The following is an 18,763-nucleotide window of genomic DNA, read 5'->3' as shown; positions in this document are numbered from 1 at the left end:
CCAAATAGTCTCTTGGTTTTCCATCCACCCAGGGATGTTTAGGCCAGGGAGGGAAGCTCTATTCAACCCCCAGGGCAAAGATGAAGCAATCTTCATGATTTTTTTCCCCCAGATACTTCTAAGAGTGTTTTAACATTTGTCCATGCAGCCTATAAAGTATGATGGGGTTGAAATAAATAATTGCAAGGTTCAGTCCCACCCTATTTATTGTACATCACACCCCCCCCCCTTTGCCAGCTACAGTGCTGGTGCCATGGATATGAGTAGGAGCAAAATGGGCACGGTCCCTGACTTCCTAGAGCTTATGGTCTGAGGTGGGAGGGTGATAGTTCATAAATAAATCAACAAACACCAAATCAAAACAGCTGGGGATTGTCTTAGTCCATTCATGCTATCACAGAGTACCACAGACTGGATGGCTTATAACAACAGAAATTTATTGTTCCCAGAACTGGAGGCTGAGGGTTCAAGGGACTGAGTAGTGCTCTTTGCAAGGAAGAAAAACTATGGGAGGAATACTCTGGCATTCCTACTCCATCTTTTATTCCCCCTGGGAAGAGGAGTGACTCATGGGCTTGCAGACTGAGAGGAGAAACTGGCTCCCTGCGGTTCAGCCCAGTCTCCTTAATCCAGCTTTGGAGAATCCAGGGGGAACTTCCTGATGGAGGTGATGGCTAAGCCCCAAAGGATGAGAAGAAAAGAGGGGAGGGGTGATTGAGAGTATTTGGGGGAGGTAACACTCATGGCAGAAGGAACAGCATATGGAAATCCCTGGACACAGAAGAAAACATGGTCCTTTGGGAGAACGGCAAGAAGTTCTGCATGGCTGGATTTGTAGAGGGTGAGTGAACAGGAGCTAAAATATGAGGCTGGCAAAGGAACCAGATCATGAAGGGCCTTATGTGCCAAACTATGGAGCCTAGGTTTTATTCTGAAGCATTGAGAGGGATAGAAAGGTTTAACTGGAAGAGTGAAGATACTTCATTCCTGATAGATTCATCTTTCTGCAGGGTGGAGAATAGGCAGGAGGAGGATTGGAAGTTCCAGCTCTCTCTGAAATTGTGAGAAGAGGAAATAAGGGTCCTTTGCAGTGCCAGAAACCTTTGTCTTGGCTTTCCAGATCCAATTGTCCTGGGCCCCAGATCTGAGCTCCTTTCAGAGGGCCCTCTTCATACAGCCTCCATCCCAGCTCTGTTAACCACTCATTCTCTCTCCCCTACAGGCCTGGGTGGGCACAGAGTCCCAGGGGTTCTGTGCAATTCCTTGTAGTTTCTTTACACCCTGCCCACATATTTGTAAACAACCCCATTATTAACAACTCCGTGAATGATCCTAATTTGAGTGTGCCAGCTGGTTCCTGCTGAGCCCCTCATGGTTACACCCCCACCCCCTAAATAAGGAGAAAGCAAGCATAAGTGACACGGGAAAGGGATGGGACCATCTTCCTAAGGATTATGGCTTGAGAAGTTTGCTGTTTAGGAAAGATAACAGACTTACTGAGACAGTGGTTGTCTTTTAATAGCCCTACTGTTTGCTCGGGAATGATGCTGCTCACTTAAAAAGAAGAGAAAAATCACCGGAAGTCCCACGTCCCAGAAACAAATGCTATTAAATGTTTGCTGGCTATCCTCCATATTTCTCGACACGTATATACTCATACAGATATGTTCAATTTTGAGTGACTCATACTTCAAATGCTGTGTCAAACCTACTTTTTCTCATTCATCCATAAGCCTCAAGTTTTGAGCTGCCTGTGGAAGAATCCAAGTAGATGTGTCCAGAAATAAATTGAATATAACAATCTAGAGTTTAAGAGACTTGGTCTTGGGGCCACCATCGGAGAGGTGGCCATGAAAGCCTGGGGAGGCAGAGGATCCCACGAGGTAGAGGGTAGGAGGGGGGAAGAGGCAAGGGCCAGCACAGAGCCACTGGAACACACTGACAGGCAAGAGAAACCAGAGGAGACAGATAAGGAGGTAGGAGGAGCGGAGGACTTCTTGGCCTTCAAGAAAGAGGAGTGGTCAACAGTGAAGAAGGCCACCTCCGGGTCAAATAAGATAAGGGCGTTGGATTTAGCAATACAGGGTAGCTGGTGGCCTGGATAAGAGTGATTTTAGCCAAGTAGTGGACTGGAAGCCACATTGAGGAAGAGCTGAGGAGAAAATGGAGGTAGTCTGCTTGCCCTCCCCACTGGCTGGCCCCTGGTCCCTCACCAGGGCTTCTCAAACTCTGCTGTGTGGATGAATCACCTGCGCATATTGTCGTATTGCAGATCTGATTCCGTGGGTCTGGGTGGGGCCTGTACTTCTAACAAGCACCAAGGTCATGTGGACACCACTGAACCAAACTTGAAGTAGCAAGGGGCTAGATTAGGTTGCCCGGTGACAATGCCCAGTCGTGATACATTCACACAGGACTTTACCAAAGACACTTAAGCATGCAGAGATGAAAATGAGTTCTTAAGGGTCCAAGATTATTATTCACATCAGAAAAGTACTAAAAAGGAAAACTAGAGGAAATTTTTGTTCTTGTATGTCTGGTCCTTTCCTGTGTATACGCCTTGCTCGTGAAAGTCCCTCCATTTGGGTCACTTAAAAGTGTTTCTTAAGTTCCAAACTTATAAGGATTTTTTAGTCATCTTTTAGTTACTATTTCTACTTTAATCGCGTTAGGTTCAAGAACATGCTCTCCGAGATTACAGTCCTCTGAAAATTGTTGATACTTGTTTTATGACTGAGAACATGCTCAATTTTTGTAAATGTTCCATGAGTGCTTGAAAAAAACATATTCTACTATTGTTGGGTGTAGTATTTATGTCTCTTAGGTCAAATTTAATAACTGGGGGGCGCCTGGGTGGCTCAGTCGGTTAAGTGTCCGACTCTTGATTTCAGCTCAGGTCATGAACTTAGGGTGGTGAGATTGAGCCCCGAGTTGGGCTTCGTGCTGGGCTTGGAGCCTGCTTAAGATTCTCTCTCTCCCTCTCCCTCTGCCGCCCCCCCCCACCCCGTGCACGTGTGTGCGGGCGTGTGCTCTTACTCAAAAAAAAATTTATTAACGGGGTTGATGGGCTTCATATTCTATCAATTACTAAAAAGAAATGTGTTAAAATCTGACTGGAAAGCCTTTCTTCCCCACCTCTCCTATGTGCCCAGGCCTCCATCCAACAACTAGGGATTCATGGTGACCAAAATCTGACGTAGTCTCTGCAGACTCAGTTTCTGCCCTGATGGAGCTGATAGTCTAAGATTTACCTAATCACCAGCATCTCCCCACCCCCCTCAGATCTGGAAATATTTCTCCCTCCTCTGAGCTCTTAAGGCATTCACTGCCTGTGTAACTAATTTAACAAATACATAGTCTGTTTTCATTGCAATTATTTGTGTTCCTAATTTATTCCCCTACCAGCTCTTAGATTCCAGGTGGGCAAAGATGATCCTATTTTTTATATAACTGCTCTATTGAAATATAATATTTGACAAACTATAAAATTCACTCTTGTAAAATGCATAATTTCATGGGAGGATATCTTATTTAACTTGGCCTCCTCTGTAGCAGTGGTTCTCCACTTGGGCTGCACATTGGAATCACCCAGAGAGCTTAAAAAAAAATACTGCTACCTGCTTCTTGCCCCCAGTGGTTCTGACTTAATTGGTTTGGGGTGCAGCCTGGACATCAGAACTTTTAAAAGCCCCAAAGTGATTTGATTTTATTTTTTTTAAGATTTTATTTATTTGTTTGACAGAGAGAGACACAGCGAGAGAGGGAACACAAGCAAGGGGAGTAGGAGAGGGAGAAGCAGGCTTCCCGCTGAGCAGGGAGCCCGATGCGGGGCTGGATCCCAGGACCCTGGGATCTTGACCTGAGCCGAAAGCAGACGCTTAACGACTGAGCCACCCAGCGCCCCCCCAAAGTGATTTTAACTTGTAGCCAGTGTTGCCCTATAATGCTTTGCACAGAACTGGCACCAAATAATTGTTTGTCCTAGTTTCTAATATGAGTTAGCCCTAGTTTCTAATATCCAGCTAATTAACTCACTCAGAACTACTTTCCTGTCTCAGCTCTCATAATGATCTGCCCCATTGGACGTGAAAGGAAGACTAGGAGACAAAAGTATTTATTAGAAAAGGTAAGTTTACTTGCAAAGATGAGCCAACTTCACTAGGATGGGATCACTGAGTAAAAATTACAACAGATATTTAAAGGAAAAAATGTAAAGGGAAGATTACCATAGTTTACATTTGTGTCTTAAGCACTGATGTTATGCTCACATGGGAAGATATGTCACATATCCCCAAATTTCTGTATTCAAAAGCTAGTGATAAAATGGTTTTCATTAGGGAATTGGTAATTTATGGGAAAAGCCCGAAATTTCATTCACTTTGGACACCTGATGTAAAAGTCAGTTACTTTATCTCGGGTTGAAAGAGTCTTACTTTGTTTTTTCTTCCTGTGGGACTTGAGGTACACTCTTAAAATGATGGCCGTGCAGCATTTTTGTTTCCACAGCTGTGAGCTGCATGAAGTCAGGGACCAGTCTAATCTCATACATTATGGTATCCCCGTGCTGGCACATAGTAAGTGTTCAATAAATATTGATGGAATAAATATGTTTTAACTGGATAGAGAGCTGCACAAGTTTCCCGTTTTGATACTTTTTGCAATTCTTAATTGCAGCACTCTGAACTGGCGCTCTCTAATCTACCTGGGCTACTACAAACTCAAAAGGGGTTTTACTTCCACGTAAATGGTAGTTGAGGATCGGGGTTCCATGAACGTATGAGCCTCACGGTGAGCAGCAAGGATGGTCACCCCCGGATGAATGAATAGAAAATTCTCATGGCTGGGAGCGGTCCGTCAGCGAGGCCGGTCATCCTGCCAGTCCTGTAACACCACTTAACACCTGCCATTGACTCCTCCCCACTGCCAGATCCCAAAGGTTCGCGTGGGCATTTGGAACCGCGCCCCCTAGTCCGCCGCAGCAGGATTCCCCCCTCCCCAAGAGGGTCACGCCCCAGGGCGCAATGCAGAGCGACTCAGGCATCAAAAAAACAACGTAAAACCAGTCGCACCAAGGAGAGGCAGCGTTATTTAGGCAGCCGGCTACTCCCCCAGAGCCTCCACCCTGTCCCCTGGGCCCCGCGCCGGGCGCTCAGACGGTGCCGGGCTCCAAGCGCCCCAGCTCCCTCCACGTGTCCTGTCTTCCCAGCAGCCTCCTCTGCAGCCTCGGGAAGAAAACCTCCTGACAACTCGCGGTCTGCGGACTACGACTCCCAGCAGGCACCGCGCCGCTTCGCTCTCCACCCCCTCCACAGGACACGCAGACGCTCTGGGCTCCGTCAACAGACAGGACTGGCGACGACCGTGTGCAGTTCCTTATGGGATTTGTAGTTTTTCTGGAGCCAGCTGGGCCGTCAGTCAAAGGGACGACAACTACAAGTCTCAGCGGCCCCAGCGTGACGGACCCGGTCACGTGGCAGGGGGCCGACCGGGCGTGCGTGCCGCCGTTGATCCGGTGCTGCAGTGAGGAGGTGGTTCTCGCCCGTGTTGTGTGTGTGTGTGAGTGAGAGAGCGAGTGAGTGAGTGAGTGTGTGTGTGTGTGTGTGGGGGGACTCGGCTTGTTGTTGTCGGTGACTTCCCCCTCCCCTCCACCCCTCCCCCCTTCCCCGCCGCCGCTGCAGTGGCCGCTCCCTGGGCCGTAGGAAATGAGCGATAACGATGACATCGAGGTGGAGAGCGACGTGAGTCCCGGGGCTTCTTCCTTCCCGTGCGGGTTGTCAGGCGGGGACAGCGGCCGGGGCTCTCTGCGGGGCGACGGCAGCAGGGGGCCGGGCAGCCGCCTCCTCCTTCCCTTCCCCCCCCCCCCCCCCCGGCTGGGACCGCCTCCGTCGCGCTCTCGGCTCGCTCCCCTCCGGGCTCCTAGCCGGAGCGGCCTTCTGGGACTGGAGGTGGGGTGGAGACACGCGGCCTTTAGGACCCCCACCTCCCCCGGTGGAGGAAGGTGCTGCGGCCTCCGGCTCCCACCCTATCCCGCTCAGGATCCAGGGGACTGGGACGGGGTGCGCCCGGGATCCCATTGTCCGGATCCCGGGGAAGGGGACGACGCTCAGGACCTGCCCCCTCGGTCTGCTATCACCCTCTTCCCGTGACCCGTGGATCCTGGGGGGTTGAGGGAGGGCGGAGAGGGGGTGGGAGTGCCCAGATGCCCCGAGCTGGGTGTGAGGGGAGGAGACAGTTCTCTGAACCCCCTCCGGCCAGAGTCGGATCCCGGAAGGAGGGGCGGCGCTCGGGACCCCCCTGCCCCGCTACCGGATCCCGCTGGGGGGAAGGGGGCGTGGGGTGGGGAGGGAGGGAGGGGGGTCGGGCTGACTCCCCACCCGCCGCTTCCTCCGCCGCCGGCATTTTCTTTCTTATTATTGAATGTGAAGTGTAAAAATAACTTCTATATTTTCTATTTTTTTCTCTCTTATTCCAGGAAGAGCAACCGAGGTTTCAATCTGCGGTACGTCTCCTACTCTCCATTTCATTTTCATTTCCGTTCAGTTCTAGTTCTTTTTGGGGTCAGAGAGAAAAAGAGATTGTTTTATTATTTTTAGTACTGTAGTAAACTCTCCTGTTAACCGCTAAGGTGAGGCGGGGCCTTGTTTGGGGGTTCTAGGTGGGGGGCGGGTTTGCAAATCTCCTCATTCTAGACTCTCAGGTGATAAGTTTCAGTGACTGTAGGTGAGTGAAAGGTGTTGTTTGCAAAGAAATGAATCGTTCTGTAGTTTCCAGGTGGGGGATCTAGCTGTCACTATGTAAGTGTAAAATGAGAAATATCATTCTGAAGTAAACTGTTATTTCGGGGCAAAGTAGTCAGATTTACTTTGGAACAAGCAGGCTCTAAACCGTATATGCATAGTTGTGTGAAGCTGAAGCCACATGAAAAAAATCATCTTTAACCAAAAGTTAGGTGGTCATGTGACTGCTGTAGACCTGTAGAATCTAGCACAACCTGGTATTATTCTAATGCAGAAATTAGAAATGTAGGGGAACCAAAGGTTGAATATGAAAAGTGTCACAAACAGCTTATTCTGGTCTGCCTATTTGAGTTGAAGGAGAGGTATAAAGAAAATAGAAGAATTGTTGAGGAGAAGTGGCATCGCAGAGATAGATTTGCTAAAAGGTGGTGGCTGAGACCATTCAATGTTACTGGTAATTTCTCAGGGTTTTGATATTAATGTTCTCAGTAGATGGTTCTGTGGACTTAGATAGACACTAATCTCGTGCCTTTCCAGTCTGGGACAGGACTGTGGGTGTTCCTTGAATAGATTGGAGAAAGAAAAAAAGAATAGACACAAAATAAATCAGAGTCAGAGAGAGGAAGAGAAGTACATCAGAGTGTCTAACATTTGACAGATGGGAACAGTACGAAGTTAATAGAATGGGGGTCAAAAATTCAGATGCCTCTGGGGGGCCCAGGCAGTAAGATCGTCAGGAATAAAGTAAAGAGCAGAGGTGAGGACTGGGTTCTGGATTGCACATGTCTCTTCTGAAAAGACAGCCACCAAACTCCAGTGGGTTGTTGTTATGTGGGAGTAAGGGCTCACTGTTGCCAGATCTTCCTATTTTTAAAGAAAGTTTAGAAATCCAGATTTTTGTGTTATTTTTCTGATTTTTGAAATGATGTGTGGGACAACCAAGTTGTTTGGGAACTTGTTAGAATATGCAGGATGCCACTTTGATACCTTTGATAAAAGCAAGTCCTTGTCCTTGTACCTGCTCTTCATTAGAGCAAGCAAGGTTTCTGCAGGTTGTCCAAGCAGATAAGCATTAAGGAAAAATGTTGTTTATTGAGAGCTGATATTTTCTGTAAAATCTGGAGTATGCAGTTCCAGAGGGTTTTAAAAATTATCCCTGGGTAATAGTCACTAAAAAGAGTTTGTTGTGCTTTATTTTTCCTTGAAATATTGTCAGACACTTACCTTTACGCATGTATATGGAAATGCAGTTCTTTTTTTCTAGTCACTACGACCCTTAATAATGTGACCGTGGAGTTTCATGTTTGGTATCCAGTCTATTTAAAACACTTTTTTTCCCCCCCAAGTCTCCAGTTATAAAATGTGCCCCAGGGCTTGATCAGGGTTGGAGGATAGGGATTGGTCAGGCCTCCTTTGCAGAATTATTATTTGACTTGGAATTACATTGGCTTTCCAGTGAGAGAAAGTTTTCTTTGTGAAAGTTTGGCTTACAGTTCTTGAAAGCTTTATGCTTTTCAAAATATCCATCCACATGGGTATTGATGTAAATTGCATTATTAAATTATTAAAATGTTCCCACTCTCCTAGAATGCTAATGTCATTGTTTTTTCTAGATATTTTTAGTTTGGTGTGAAGGTGCCTAGGATTTTTCTCTTTGATTTTGGGAGGTGGGCAGTGGGAGTGGATTTGACCCTCTGTTTTTAATTTGACACATCTACTTGCTGAAACTTTTAAATATTATCTGGCACAAAATAATCACAATAGCATGGAGAGAAGAAGCAATAGATAAATTTTATAGCATATCAAACAGTTACCGTGAGCAAGTAGGGTAAAAAGGATTTCGGGTTTTTTTCTCCATGAATACACCAGTTTATTTCCTGCTATTTAGTATAGATAATAAATATATTTTTTAAAATTTGTTGGAAACTATTCTTAAGCTTGTATTAGTTCAGAAAAGGCTGTGGACTGTGAACAACCAAAGATTTAGGGCTGTAGAAAACCTTGTAAAAAGTTATTTGGAAAAGGTTCTGTGGGTCCCGATGGAAAAAGAGGCCCTCGTTTATGTTTTATAATGTCAGTACAGTAGGCGCAGCCTTGCTGTGTGGGAAACGTAAGATTCTCAGCAAGGACAGTTAGGAAGTGAGGCTAACTATAACAGAAAGTGAAACTGATTGACGCATATTGTTTTCTGTTGCCTCAGTGCAAACGGAAAACATCTTCTCTAGTGACCAATAAGCTTTGTTGAAGGAAATAATCCCAAACAATATTTTTATTACTAAATTTTATACACCTCACAATTCCATTGATGCTATCTTACTATTTTTTGGAGGGAAGAGGTTACGTTTTAAAGATATTTTCTGGGACAGGTATGTTTCACACGAAGTGATCCTTTGCTTTCTGTTTCTGATTCCTTTGTTTCTGTTTGGGAAATTCCTTTTGGGAATAGTGAAAGTATATGAGAAATGTAGGGTCCGTGTGTTAGGAGGGAAACCCAAAGCCTTTTTCAGCATCTTACCCTCCATTATCAGCTGAATGTGTTGCAGTTACAGTACATGTTAGGGGGTGTAAAAACAGATTTGTGCAGTTTCACTTGTCGACCTTCCTCATATGAAATATTTTTAACTTCTCAGCGCTCTTTGCTTCTTTAGGAATTGTAATCTGTTTGGGGGCGCCTGGGTGGCTCAGATGGTTAAGCATCTGCCTTCGGCTCAGGTCATGATCCCAGAGTCCTGGGATCGAGCCCCGCATCAGGCTCCCTGCTCAGTGCAGAGCCTGCTTCTCCCTCTCCCTCTGCCATTCCCTCCACTTGTGCTCTCTGGCTCTGTCTCTCTCTCTGTCAAATAAATAAATAAAATCTTTTTAAAAAAGGGTTGGGGGGGAATTGTAATCTATTTAGAAGGGAATGAGCTAGGTCACCTTTGAGATTGGAATTTACTCAGGAAACGACTGTTTTACCTGGAATTCGTTGTGTCTCAGAAGTGCTGCACGCTGCATGTACTTTGTGTGTGCTTCAGAATGTCGACAGTGATGCAGAAATGCCAGTGTTGCTTCCTGTTTGTTAGAGGAAAAGGTGATCTTACGTTTTAAAGTTCTTTTTCAAGATACCCGTAATGGGGAAATAGTTGATCATGGAATCCAGCGTGGTTTTCAATTAAAATTTCATGACCAAGACATTTTTACTCTCTTAAATGGCTATAGTTTGACAGCATATTTGGATCATAGCATTTCCAAGTTCTTTCAGGCACCAAATGATACTAAATAAATAAATAAATAAATAAGCCTCAAAAACACATGTATTTAGTAGGTGTTAGAAATACCTAGCAGGCAGTCAGCTTCCAGCAGGACAGGTGTTGGAAAGTTGAAATTTACATCTTTTAAGGACCTTCATGAGTTTCTCATCCTAGCTGCCTGTTACTTGGTGTTGTAATTTTCATGTTGCTTAGGTTGCTTAGAAATCCAGCTTTATTTATCCTATCTGCTTGCCATCAGAAGAAATAAATAGGTCTTTTCTGATGAGAATTTTGAACTTGTGTATTTTCCGTGTTTGTGTTTAATAAGAACAGCTTATTAATAATAAGCAACACTCTCCTCTAAAATGCAATCTTTGAAATTCTTTAAAACAGTGTTTAGTGGGCAACTCCAATTCAGCATAGGCTGAGCATTTTTTATATGGAAATCGAGAAGATTCTCCCTATAGATGGGGTTAGATGTCAAGTAGCCTGAAAGAAATAGCACTGTTCTGGAGAACCTTGTGCATCCTTGAATAATGGAGCATTTATTTCCCCATGCTATTTGCCTACCTAGAACTTGCAGGAAATGAGGCTGCTAACTGATGTAATGCCTTGAATGAAGATGCATTCTCTATGCAGTAAGTTGGAAGGAAATAATTTAAAGAGATTCCCCTCAATTTTGAACAGCTTGAATGACCTCCTGCAACTTCTTGGCTAACAAAATAATGTTTACTTTCAACATATAACAACACTTAAGATATACGTCGCTTGTTAGTGTCAGAGGTGGACAAATTGTAGGTGAAGATTTGTATTCTGGCTGCCAGTGGAAAGTTTGGTGGAAATAAAATTGAGAGGCTGAGTAAAAACCTTGGCAGAGACGTCAAAGCTGGAAGCGATTTGGTGCTGGAGTTCCTGTTGAGCATCTGTGAGCCACTCTTGAGTATCACACAGCCCTTTAGGATTTCTGTTAGCTTGGGATGCCCTGAAGGAAGGGTTTTTTGGCAGAAACTGCAAATTGAGTGAAGTTGAAGGGTAGCAGCATCCAGCCACTGCTCCTATAGGATGTAAGGAGGGAGGTATTTGGGGGCCTGCTTTTGTTTGGTACCACTTGTTTTCATTATCAAACATCTTTCTCAGTACAGGCAACAGAAAACTGGCTAATTTCTGAGTTGAGCTTTATTTGTTTTAAGACACACAGTTCTTTGACCTTTCCTCCATACCCTCCCCCCCCCTTTTTTTTTAACTAGTTTTGAGTTTGTGGGAGGATCTCAGATGCTTTACACTGGAAGTCTTTACCCTGTGTTTGATTCTCAACTCTGAAATCTTGGCCCTTTCGAAAAGGGTTGCCAGCAAGTGAAGACCGTTAACAAAGCAGTGATAAGCCTGGCAACTGGCCCTCCATTTGGATGATTTGGAGTGGGGGACAGAGGAGCATTATTATCAGGCTGGATGGATCTCTGTGGTTTGGAAATGTTTCCTGAACAGAATTCTCAGCTTTGTGTAAAGGTTTTTCATCTGCTCTTTCAAGCCACTAGAGGTATCATTTAGTATAGAGTTGCCTGGAGTTAGGCATGTTAGTTCTACATATTTTTAACTTGCTCTTTCAAATGAGGCCTAGGGAGGAGAAATACATCATTGCCATTGTCTCTGAGAGCTTTGAAATTGAGTCTGGTTAAGAGTAGCAGCTTGGGGATGGACATGGCAGCAGGGATTGGTCTAAGATTCTCCTCTTCTGCTAGTTAAATTGGGCCTGGAACCACCACAGAAATTCCATCCACTACTTCGAGAACAACAGTCCCCAGCCCAGGCTTTCTACCAGGCAGTGGACTGCTGCCTTTCCTTGTTGAGCCAACTTCTCAAACTTGGCTGGCTCCCCAGATGAGAAGCCAAGATTTGTGCTGATGGTCCCCGGCCAAGTTCACTTAACAATCCTCTAACCAAAAGACTTGTCCGTTTGAGTCCTTTCAGGGCTCAGTGAATGGGAAGGGGGTAGTGCATTGTGGGGATGATTTGGGTGTTAGATTATACCTAGCTCCACCCCTCTAGTGCAGGCCTGAGTGAAACCAAGTCCAACTTGATTCTAACCTTTTGAGATTTGCAGGACTCTCCCAGAAAGAAAACAGACAATTAGGATTTTATTTGTATCAACAAGAGGAATTGTGGGTAACTCTGCTGTCCCTGCTTCTGTGCACAGCTTTTAAGCCGGGAGGAGGACCAGGAATCAGGGTGATTTAGTAGACAGGAGTATCTTGGGCTGTTGCTGGAGACCAAAGCTGGGCAATTAATATGCATATAAATAAACCATCCTGGGAGTATGTAGCAAACGATGGAGAGGCAGGTAGATGCCAAATGCCATCTCCACCTTCTCAGTGCTTTAGGTATAGTCCAGGTAAGAGCTCAGCCCACCTTACCTATGTAGGTGACTAGAGGGGACAGTAAGTTAGGAAAGGACTAGGTCCTTAAGTATGGTTAATTCCTTCAAGTTATTTCATACTGCTGTTAGAAGGCATCAGCATTCTTGTTCTAATACTGTGTGATACAGCGTATGTCCCTCTAGCCTCAGGTTATATCTGGTTTCCAAACTTGATCGTTCCCTCAGTTTTCCCATAAATTCCATGCGTCACTGAGTTCAGCAAACACTTTACCATGAATTCAGACTTAGCAAGATTAGGAGGGTTTTAGAAGTGCCCAGGCATCTGCCCTCAAAATGAGTTGCTATGCTATGTAGAATCATGGCCTCGATGGGAACCAGGTGTCCAGTTCACCAGAGCTGTAGGTGAGGTGTTGTGCTTGAGAGACCAGGAGGTGACTTCAGTTACCACAGCTGCTCCCAGTCGCCTCTTCCTCTCTAATGTCTCAGACTTAGGATTAGATAAGAGAATTTCAAGTCCTTTCATTCCCACAACTCTTGTCATTATAAATTTTTGTCTGTACATCTTGTCTAGTTCAAGGATTCATTTGAGGCATTCTTGTGCTAAGCCAAGTTATTTACTCTTGTTGCTTCATATCTAAAATTCCTGGTGCTCTGGGTAGGTTAAAGCTATCCGAGCTTTCCCTATACAGACTTGCTCTCTGGGTTAGCTCAGTGCGACCTTGTGTATTCAGGGTAAATTCTCAGAGTATATTATTTTCCATAATTCCCAAAGTGTGGATGTGTAAAAGTTCTTGCTTTAGACTAAGTTAAGCATCTGTGTTCCATTTGGAGGGAATGCCCTTTTTTTAGGGACCTGCGGAAGCTCTCTTGCAGTGCTCTCCAGCACTCTCTTTTGCCTGAAGCCAGAGTATTTTGCCATTGCCAGTCTTCATCCCTCTCCAGCTGATAGTTCTTTGTGATGCTAAGCAGGACAGGATAAAGACTTTGGTCCATGGGTATTTAGATACTGCCAAATAAACCTGACCTGCCACAGGTGCCTGAGGAAATTTATTCAGAGCATGTGGGTGTCAGATGATATGCTGTCTAAGAACAACCTTTCTGGCACAGTGTGTGTGAGGGGAAGCCTTTGGCAGGATAGCACCATGGATCCACTTTAAAAAACAGGAACTCAGAATGTGGTTGGTGTCTTTATCAGCTCTGTCATAATCTCAGATTCATGGCATCTGTGCTTTCTAGAGGTTTTAGTTTCTATTGTAGAATTTGGTGAGCAGGTCTTAAATTAGTCCCTTTTAGCAAGCTGGAGACCAGACTCATGGTGATGGGTTTCACATGGAAAGAAATACTGCACCAGTGACCTTACTCCTTTCCTGGGCACCCACCATGGGGAATCTCTTACAGTGGGGGTGATCACATTTTATAAAGGGGCCCCCTAGAGCTTTTCCCTGGTCACTTCCCAACCATGGACTGGCGGCTGTTCTGTCATATAAGTAAGCTGTGGGGGAAGACTGATGTTGCAGGAGAGTTACACTTTGTCCCCGTGAATAACTTTTATTTTACTTATGCATGAGCTGGATGCATCGAGCTACTTTGGATGTTCCTGTCGCAAGCCTTGCTCACCCCTTTCTCCCCCTTTAGCAGATCCTAATTCTGGAGACTCCTAACTGCCCACCTCGACAAATCCTTCCCAGCCCAATCGCCAGGGACAGCGCTGACAGCATATACTTCCAGGCTATTCCCCACCCACCTATACCAAGCAAAAGGAATGACATTGCTAATGTGCTCTTTCTCCCATTCTTCTAGGCTGACAAACGGGCTCATCATAATGCACTGGAACGAAAACGTAGGGACCACATCAAAGACAGCTTTCACAGTTTGCGGGACTCTGTCCCATCACTCCAAGGAGAGAAGGTGAGTTTATTGAGAAAGCTGATGGCCACCGCTTACTTGAAACTTGCTGGGGGGCTTACCAGGGCACTCACCTGGCTGGAAAGAAATGGAAGCGGAGAGAGATATTCCAGTTATGTGATTTCCTTCATTGTTGATTCTTTGGGGTATCATTACACACCTACTCTGTTCTTAACAAATAATGACAGATGGGATGGAGCTGCTTATAAGACATTAGTAGGAGTCATCCTTTAAAATTAGAATTAATTATAATAAATTACTCATTCAAGAAATGATTATAACTCCACAGTGCAGAGAATAGCCCATAGAAGTTTGGGATGACCCGAAGGATTTCTGAAGTCAGTGATTCCCTAGACCTCCATGAGAATTTCTTTCGTATGGTTCAAAGTTAGTACTTATTTTAAATGAGACCTCTCAGGGAAGGTATGTGAACCAGCCTGGACACCAGCGATCTTCCAGTTCCAACAGCTGTTATTTCAAGGCATACAAAGAGCATTTTAAGCTTTGGGACAAAAGACTTAAGGAAAGATACATGTTTATGAAATGGAGGGAAGAAAATAACTGGTCTTCTGCTTCCCTCCACCCCACTGATGGCCTTCCAGAAACTAATGTTTTCCCTGGAGAGGTAGGCACCAGCTGTTTCTACATCTGAAAAACAAAGTTGGAAGCTTTGAGTAAAAAGCCTATGGGTTAGGGTCACTTCTTGGAATTTGGAGAAAACATCTGTTTGCACAGTTAGTTATATCCTTAACACAGAATGTAGTCAGCTGCTCTCCGCAGCAGTTCAGTGATATGAATGGCAGACTGGGAAGAGGACCTGTGCTTTTTTGTTCAATGGTCCAGTGTTTTAAAAAGCAGCTATCTTAAGAAAAACCATTGCTCTCAGGTATGCTTTGAATGACTCTCCTGATTTAGCTCTGTGGCTGGGGGTCCTGAGTTGGTTTGGTTATCCAGAGTCAAATTTAGAACCATTATAGTTTCACTTTGTTTATACTGCCGCTCTGGTCAATCATGTGCTTTGTACCTTATCTAAGGTGTGGCTTTCTATGTGGCTGAAGCATGGAGTAGGTCTGACCTTCATGAAAAAGGCAAAACAGGCCATGTGAATACCTGGTATTGCAAAACCAGAATTTGCCATGGGTTAGTCCTACTTAGTGTTGACTTGGTTTTGTCGCCTTGAACTAAGGTGCTTACCTAGAATAACAACATTCCTGGGCACAATACTCTCAGAGCAGCACAGAAAATCTTTATGATGGAGAGACAGACTCATCCTTTTAGTCAGAGGATACATGTGCAAAGGATTATTTATCTCTTTTGCTTGTCTGAACTGTTGACAGTGCTTATTCATATGCCGTGGTATTAAAACGGCTTTGGTGAACTAAATGGACAGAGCTCCCTTAAGTCTCACAGCTAACCAGGAGTGGCACCAAGGCAGTGTTTCCCAAGAGGTGGCCTATGGCTCACTCCCTTCAGATTCACTACTGACTGCCATTCTGGAGGCAGGCCTGGGGATTTAGGCATTCTTAAGTTTGAGAACACTTTGGGAGAAGCTGGTCATAGGAGCTCAACTATACCTTTTTCTTTGTCCAGCGTATTTTGCATTGCCGTAACATTCTTCTTTAAGTCCTTAAAATCACAGTATCCTGAGTCCCGTTGTCTCTTTTCTTCAAGAAAGTTGACACTTTAAATTTGGTAGCCTTACAAACTGAATAGTTTGTCATTCGTTGTGGCCTATTCATTTATTCAGTCACTCCATTCATCAAATGTTTATTGAGGGTCTTCTGCATGTTAGGAACTGTTCTAGATAGTAGGGAAACAGCAGGGAGCAAAACACACAAGCAGAGGCTCTTATTCTGGTGAGGAAAAGATAGAAAGTGAGCTAATAATGTAAAAAATTGTAGTATGTCAGGTAAGTGCTATGGAGAAAATTAAACAGGGAAGGAAGGGTTGCAGTTTTTTTTTTTTTTTTTAAGTGTTTATTATTTATTTGAGACACAGAGATAGTTTATTTGAGACACAGAGATAGAGAGCACCAGCAGGGGGAGAGGCAGGCAGAGGGAGAGGGAGAAGCAGGCTCCCCCCTGAGCCAGGAGCCCGACATGGGGCTCGATCCCAGGACCCCGGGATCAAGACCTGAGCCAAAGGCAGGCACTTAACTGACTGAGCCATCCAGGCGCCCCAAGGGTTGCAGTTTTCAATAGGGCAGACAAGAAAACTCACTGGCAAGGCAACATTTGAACAAAGGTTTGAAGGAAGTGAAAGGAAGAACCAGGTATCTGTCTGGTGGTAAGCATTCCAGGCCGAGGGAAGGCAAGTGTAATAGCCCAAAGGCAGGAACCTGGGAGCATTGCTGGGCCTGTCAAGAACAGAGGCCAGGGTGGCTGGGGTGGAATGAGTGAAGGGACTGTGGCAGAAAATGAGGTCAGAGAAGTAGCAAGACTAGGGGAGAGGAGTGGAGTGGTGGAGGGGCCAGGTTATGTGGAGCCCATTAACAAAACCCTAGTGTGGGAATTGACCAGGTACCTTTCTGATCTCAGAATCCTGTTCTGTGTTATAATCCAGATATTTCACACTAAGCATGAGTAAAGTCACCCTGAGCCCCTTCCCACCTGAATTCCACCATCTGCATGATTTTCCTTGTCTGCCAGCATTGTTTCACAGATGCTGGAGGGAGGCTAACAGAAAGAATACTTTGTCTCTCAGTCTAACCAGTGCTCACTAAATGTTGTAATTTTTTAAAATTATGGTATTTGAACCAAAGGAAATTGGCTAATTCTTGATTTGTATTGCGGTAATTAAGGTTGGGACATTATGTAAATAATTGTGAGTTTGCGGGAGCTCAGATCCAATTCTTGCAGGGAAGGCCTCCAGTCTCTTTTGATTTGGGCATCTTTTAAGTTCCAGGTGACTTCTCACTTAATATTTGAATCACCTATCATACGTGTCCTAAGCTTTTTGATTTTTAAAGCAAAACCAATACTGGGTGAATTGGATCCTAACCAAGAGTGAGGGGTACTTGTATTAAAAAAAAAAATAGCTTTAAATGTAAGACCCAGACTCTATCCTCTGTTTTCTTTATTTTTATTATAACATAAACGTTACAAAAAGTGGTCACCTTTTGCGTAAGTAAAAAAAAAAAAAATCCGTAATAACCAACATCTCTGTTGCAACATAGAAGTAAGTACAACGGTTCTGTGAGGTTTTATAGTAATAGAATTGGACATTTGCTATTACTGCTGTTCCTGCCATCATTACTGTAACATAGATGAGGAAGCAAGCTTGAGATCATGATCCCCATCTGTAGCTGGACAGGGACTAGAACTCAGGACTGCCGATTGCCAAGGTCAAGCTTTCTCCCACACTGGAGGGGTAAACAACTTGAAGGTATTTGAAGAAATCTTGCTTCAATATTTATATCTTTATATTGGGAGCTCCCCTTAGGTAGAGCCAGTAATCTTGGCTCTATGTCATACTGGGGCTATTATTACTAGAATACTCTCTCCTGAAGTGGCATATTTAGGTGACACTAAAGTACAGACAGTTGAGGATCATTTAAAGTCTGTAAATTTTTCTGAGTCCACATAGCTTCTCTGAGAAATAGACCATTATAGTTGGGCAGTCCATTTGGGTTTTGCCATAGGTCCCAGGGTTAGCAAGTATACTCTTGAACTCTATCGCTCGAGTCTCTTATTTCCGACGTAGTTCTTCCACTGGACATCCCATGGAGAAAGATGGGATGGAAATAGAACCATCAGCCAGTCAACCAGAGAAAGGGAGTAAGGGCAAAAACAACTGTTCTAAGGGTGCCTGGGTAGCTCAGTTGGTTAAGCATCTGCCTTCAGCTTAGGTCATGTTCCCGGGTTCCTGGGATCGAGTCCCATGTCGGGCTCCCTGTTCAGTGGGGAGCCTGCCTCTCCCTCTCCTTCTGCCACTCCCCCTGCTTGTTCTCTCTCTCTTTCTCTCAAATAAATAAATAACATCTTTAGGAAAAAAAAAAACTGTTCTACAAGAAGACATTACTTTTTTTTTTTTGACAGAATTAGTATTTGTGTTAAGGGTGCTAGGTTGGGTACTAGGGAGTTTTGCCCAATGGCTTGCTGGCACTGAGCTCATCCTGTTTATTCGGGTTCAAGACCATCAGTTTGCCTTCACATGGAGATGTAATTCTGCCCTCTGCTCCGTAAGTTAGCCACAGCATCCAATCTCACTGTTTCCTTAGCATCGTTGACTTTAGTGATAAAAGGTTCTATTGCAGCATTGCCATTTGTAGCTGTACAGTGGTTTAGAGAAAGTTCTCATCTTTTAAGTCTCTTCCTAAGTGCCTGTTTATCTTAATAGTTAATTGCTCTCTCAGGCAGTTGTGCTATGGATTTCTCCTTTCTGGACAGAGCTGTGTTAAAAAGAGATAACATAGGGGTGCCTGGGTGGCTCAGTCGGTTAAGCAGTTAAGTCATGATGCCAAGGTCCTGGGATTGAGCCCCACATCGGGCTCCCTGCTCAGCAGGGAGCCTGCTTCT

The 18,763-nt window shown here is 44.7% G+C and overlaps 1 protein-coding gene across 5 annotated transcripts in view; it reads left to right on the top strand.

Moving 5' to 3' along the window:
* The first annotated feature begins 5,534 nt into the window (after positions 1–5,534).
* Positions 5,535–18,763, top strand: part of MAX (MYC associated factor X) — a 25,011-nt gene continuing 11,782 nt past the window's right edge. For 4 of the 5 annotated variants that reach the window (XR_004299555.1, XR_004299556.1, XM_032405320.1 and 1 more), the window contains exons 1-3: positions 5,535–5,738; positions 6,473–6,499; positions 14,142–14,249. Coding sequence is in view for 3 of the 5 variants with exons in the window: in XM_032405320.1 (XP_032261211.1) it covers positions 5,703–5,738; positions 6,473–6,499; positions 14,142–14,249 (171 nt within the window). In the remaining 2 variants the exon portion in view is untranslated. The remainder of the gene's footprint in view (positions 5,739–6,472; positions 6,500–14,141; positions 14,250–18,763) is intronic. The other variant, XM_032405318.1, reaches the window with a different exon arrangement.

Source organism: Phoca vitulina, unplaced genomic scaffold (assembly GCF_004348235.1).
Source record: "Phoca vitulina isolate PV1807 unplaced genomic scaffold, GSC_HSeal_1.0 scaffold7, whole genome shotgun sequence".
Taxonomy (NCBI): Eukaryota; Metazoa; Chordata; class Mammalia; order Carnivora; family Phocidae; genus Phoca; species Phoca vitulina.
This window is presented reverse-complemented; position numbering and strand designations above follow the sequence as displayed.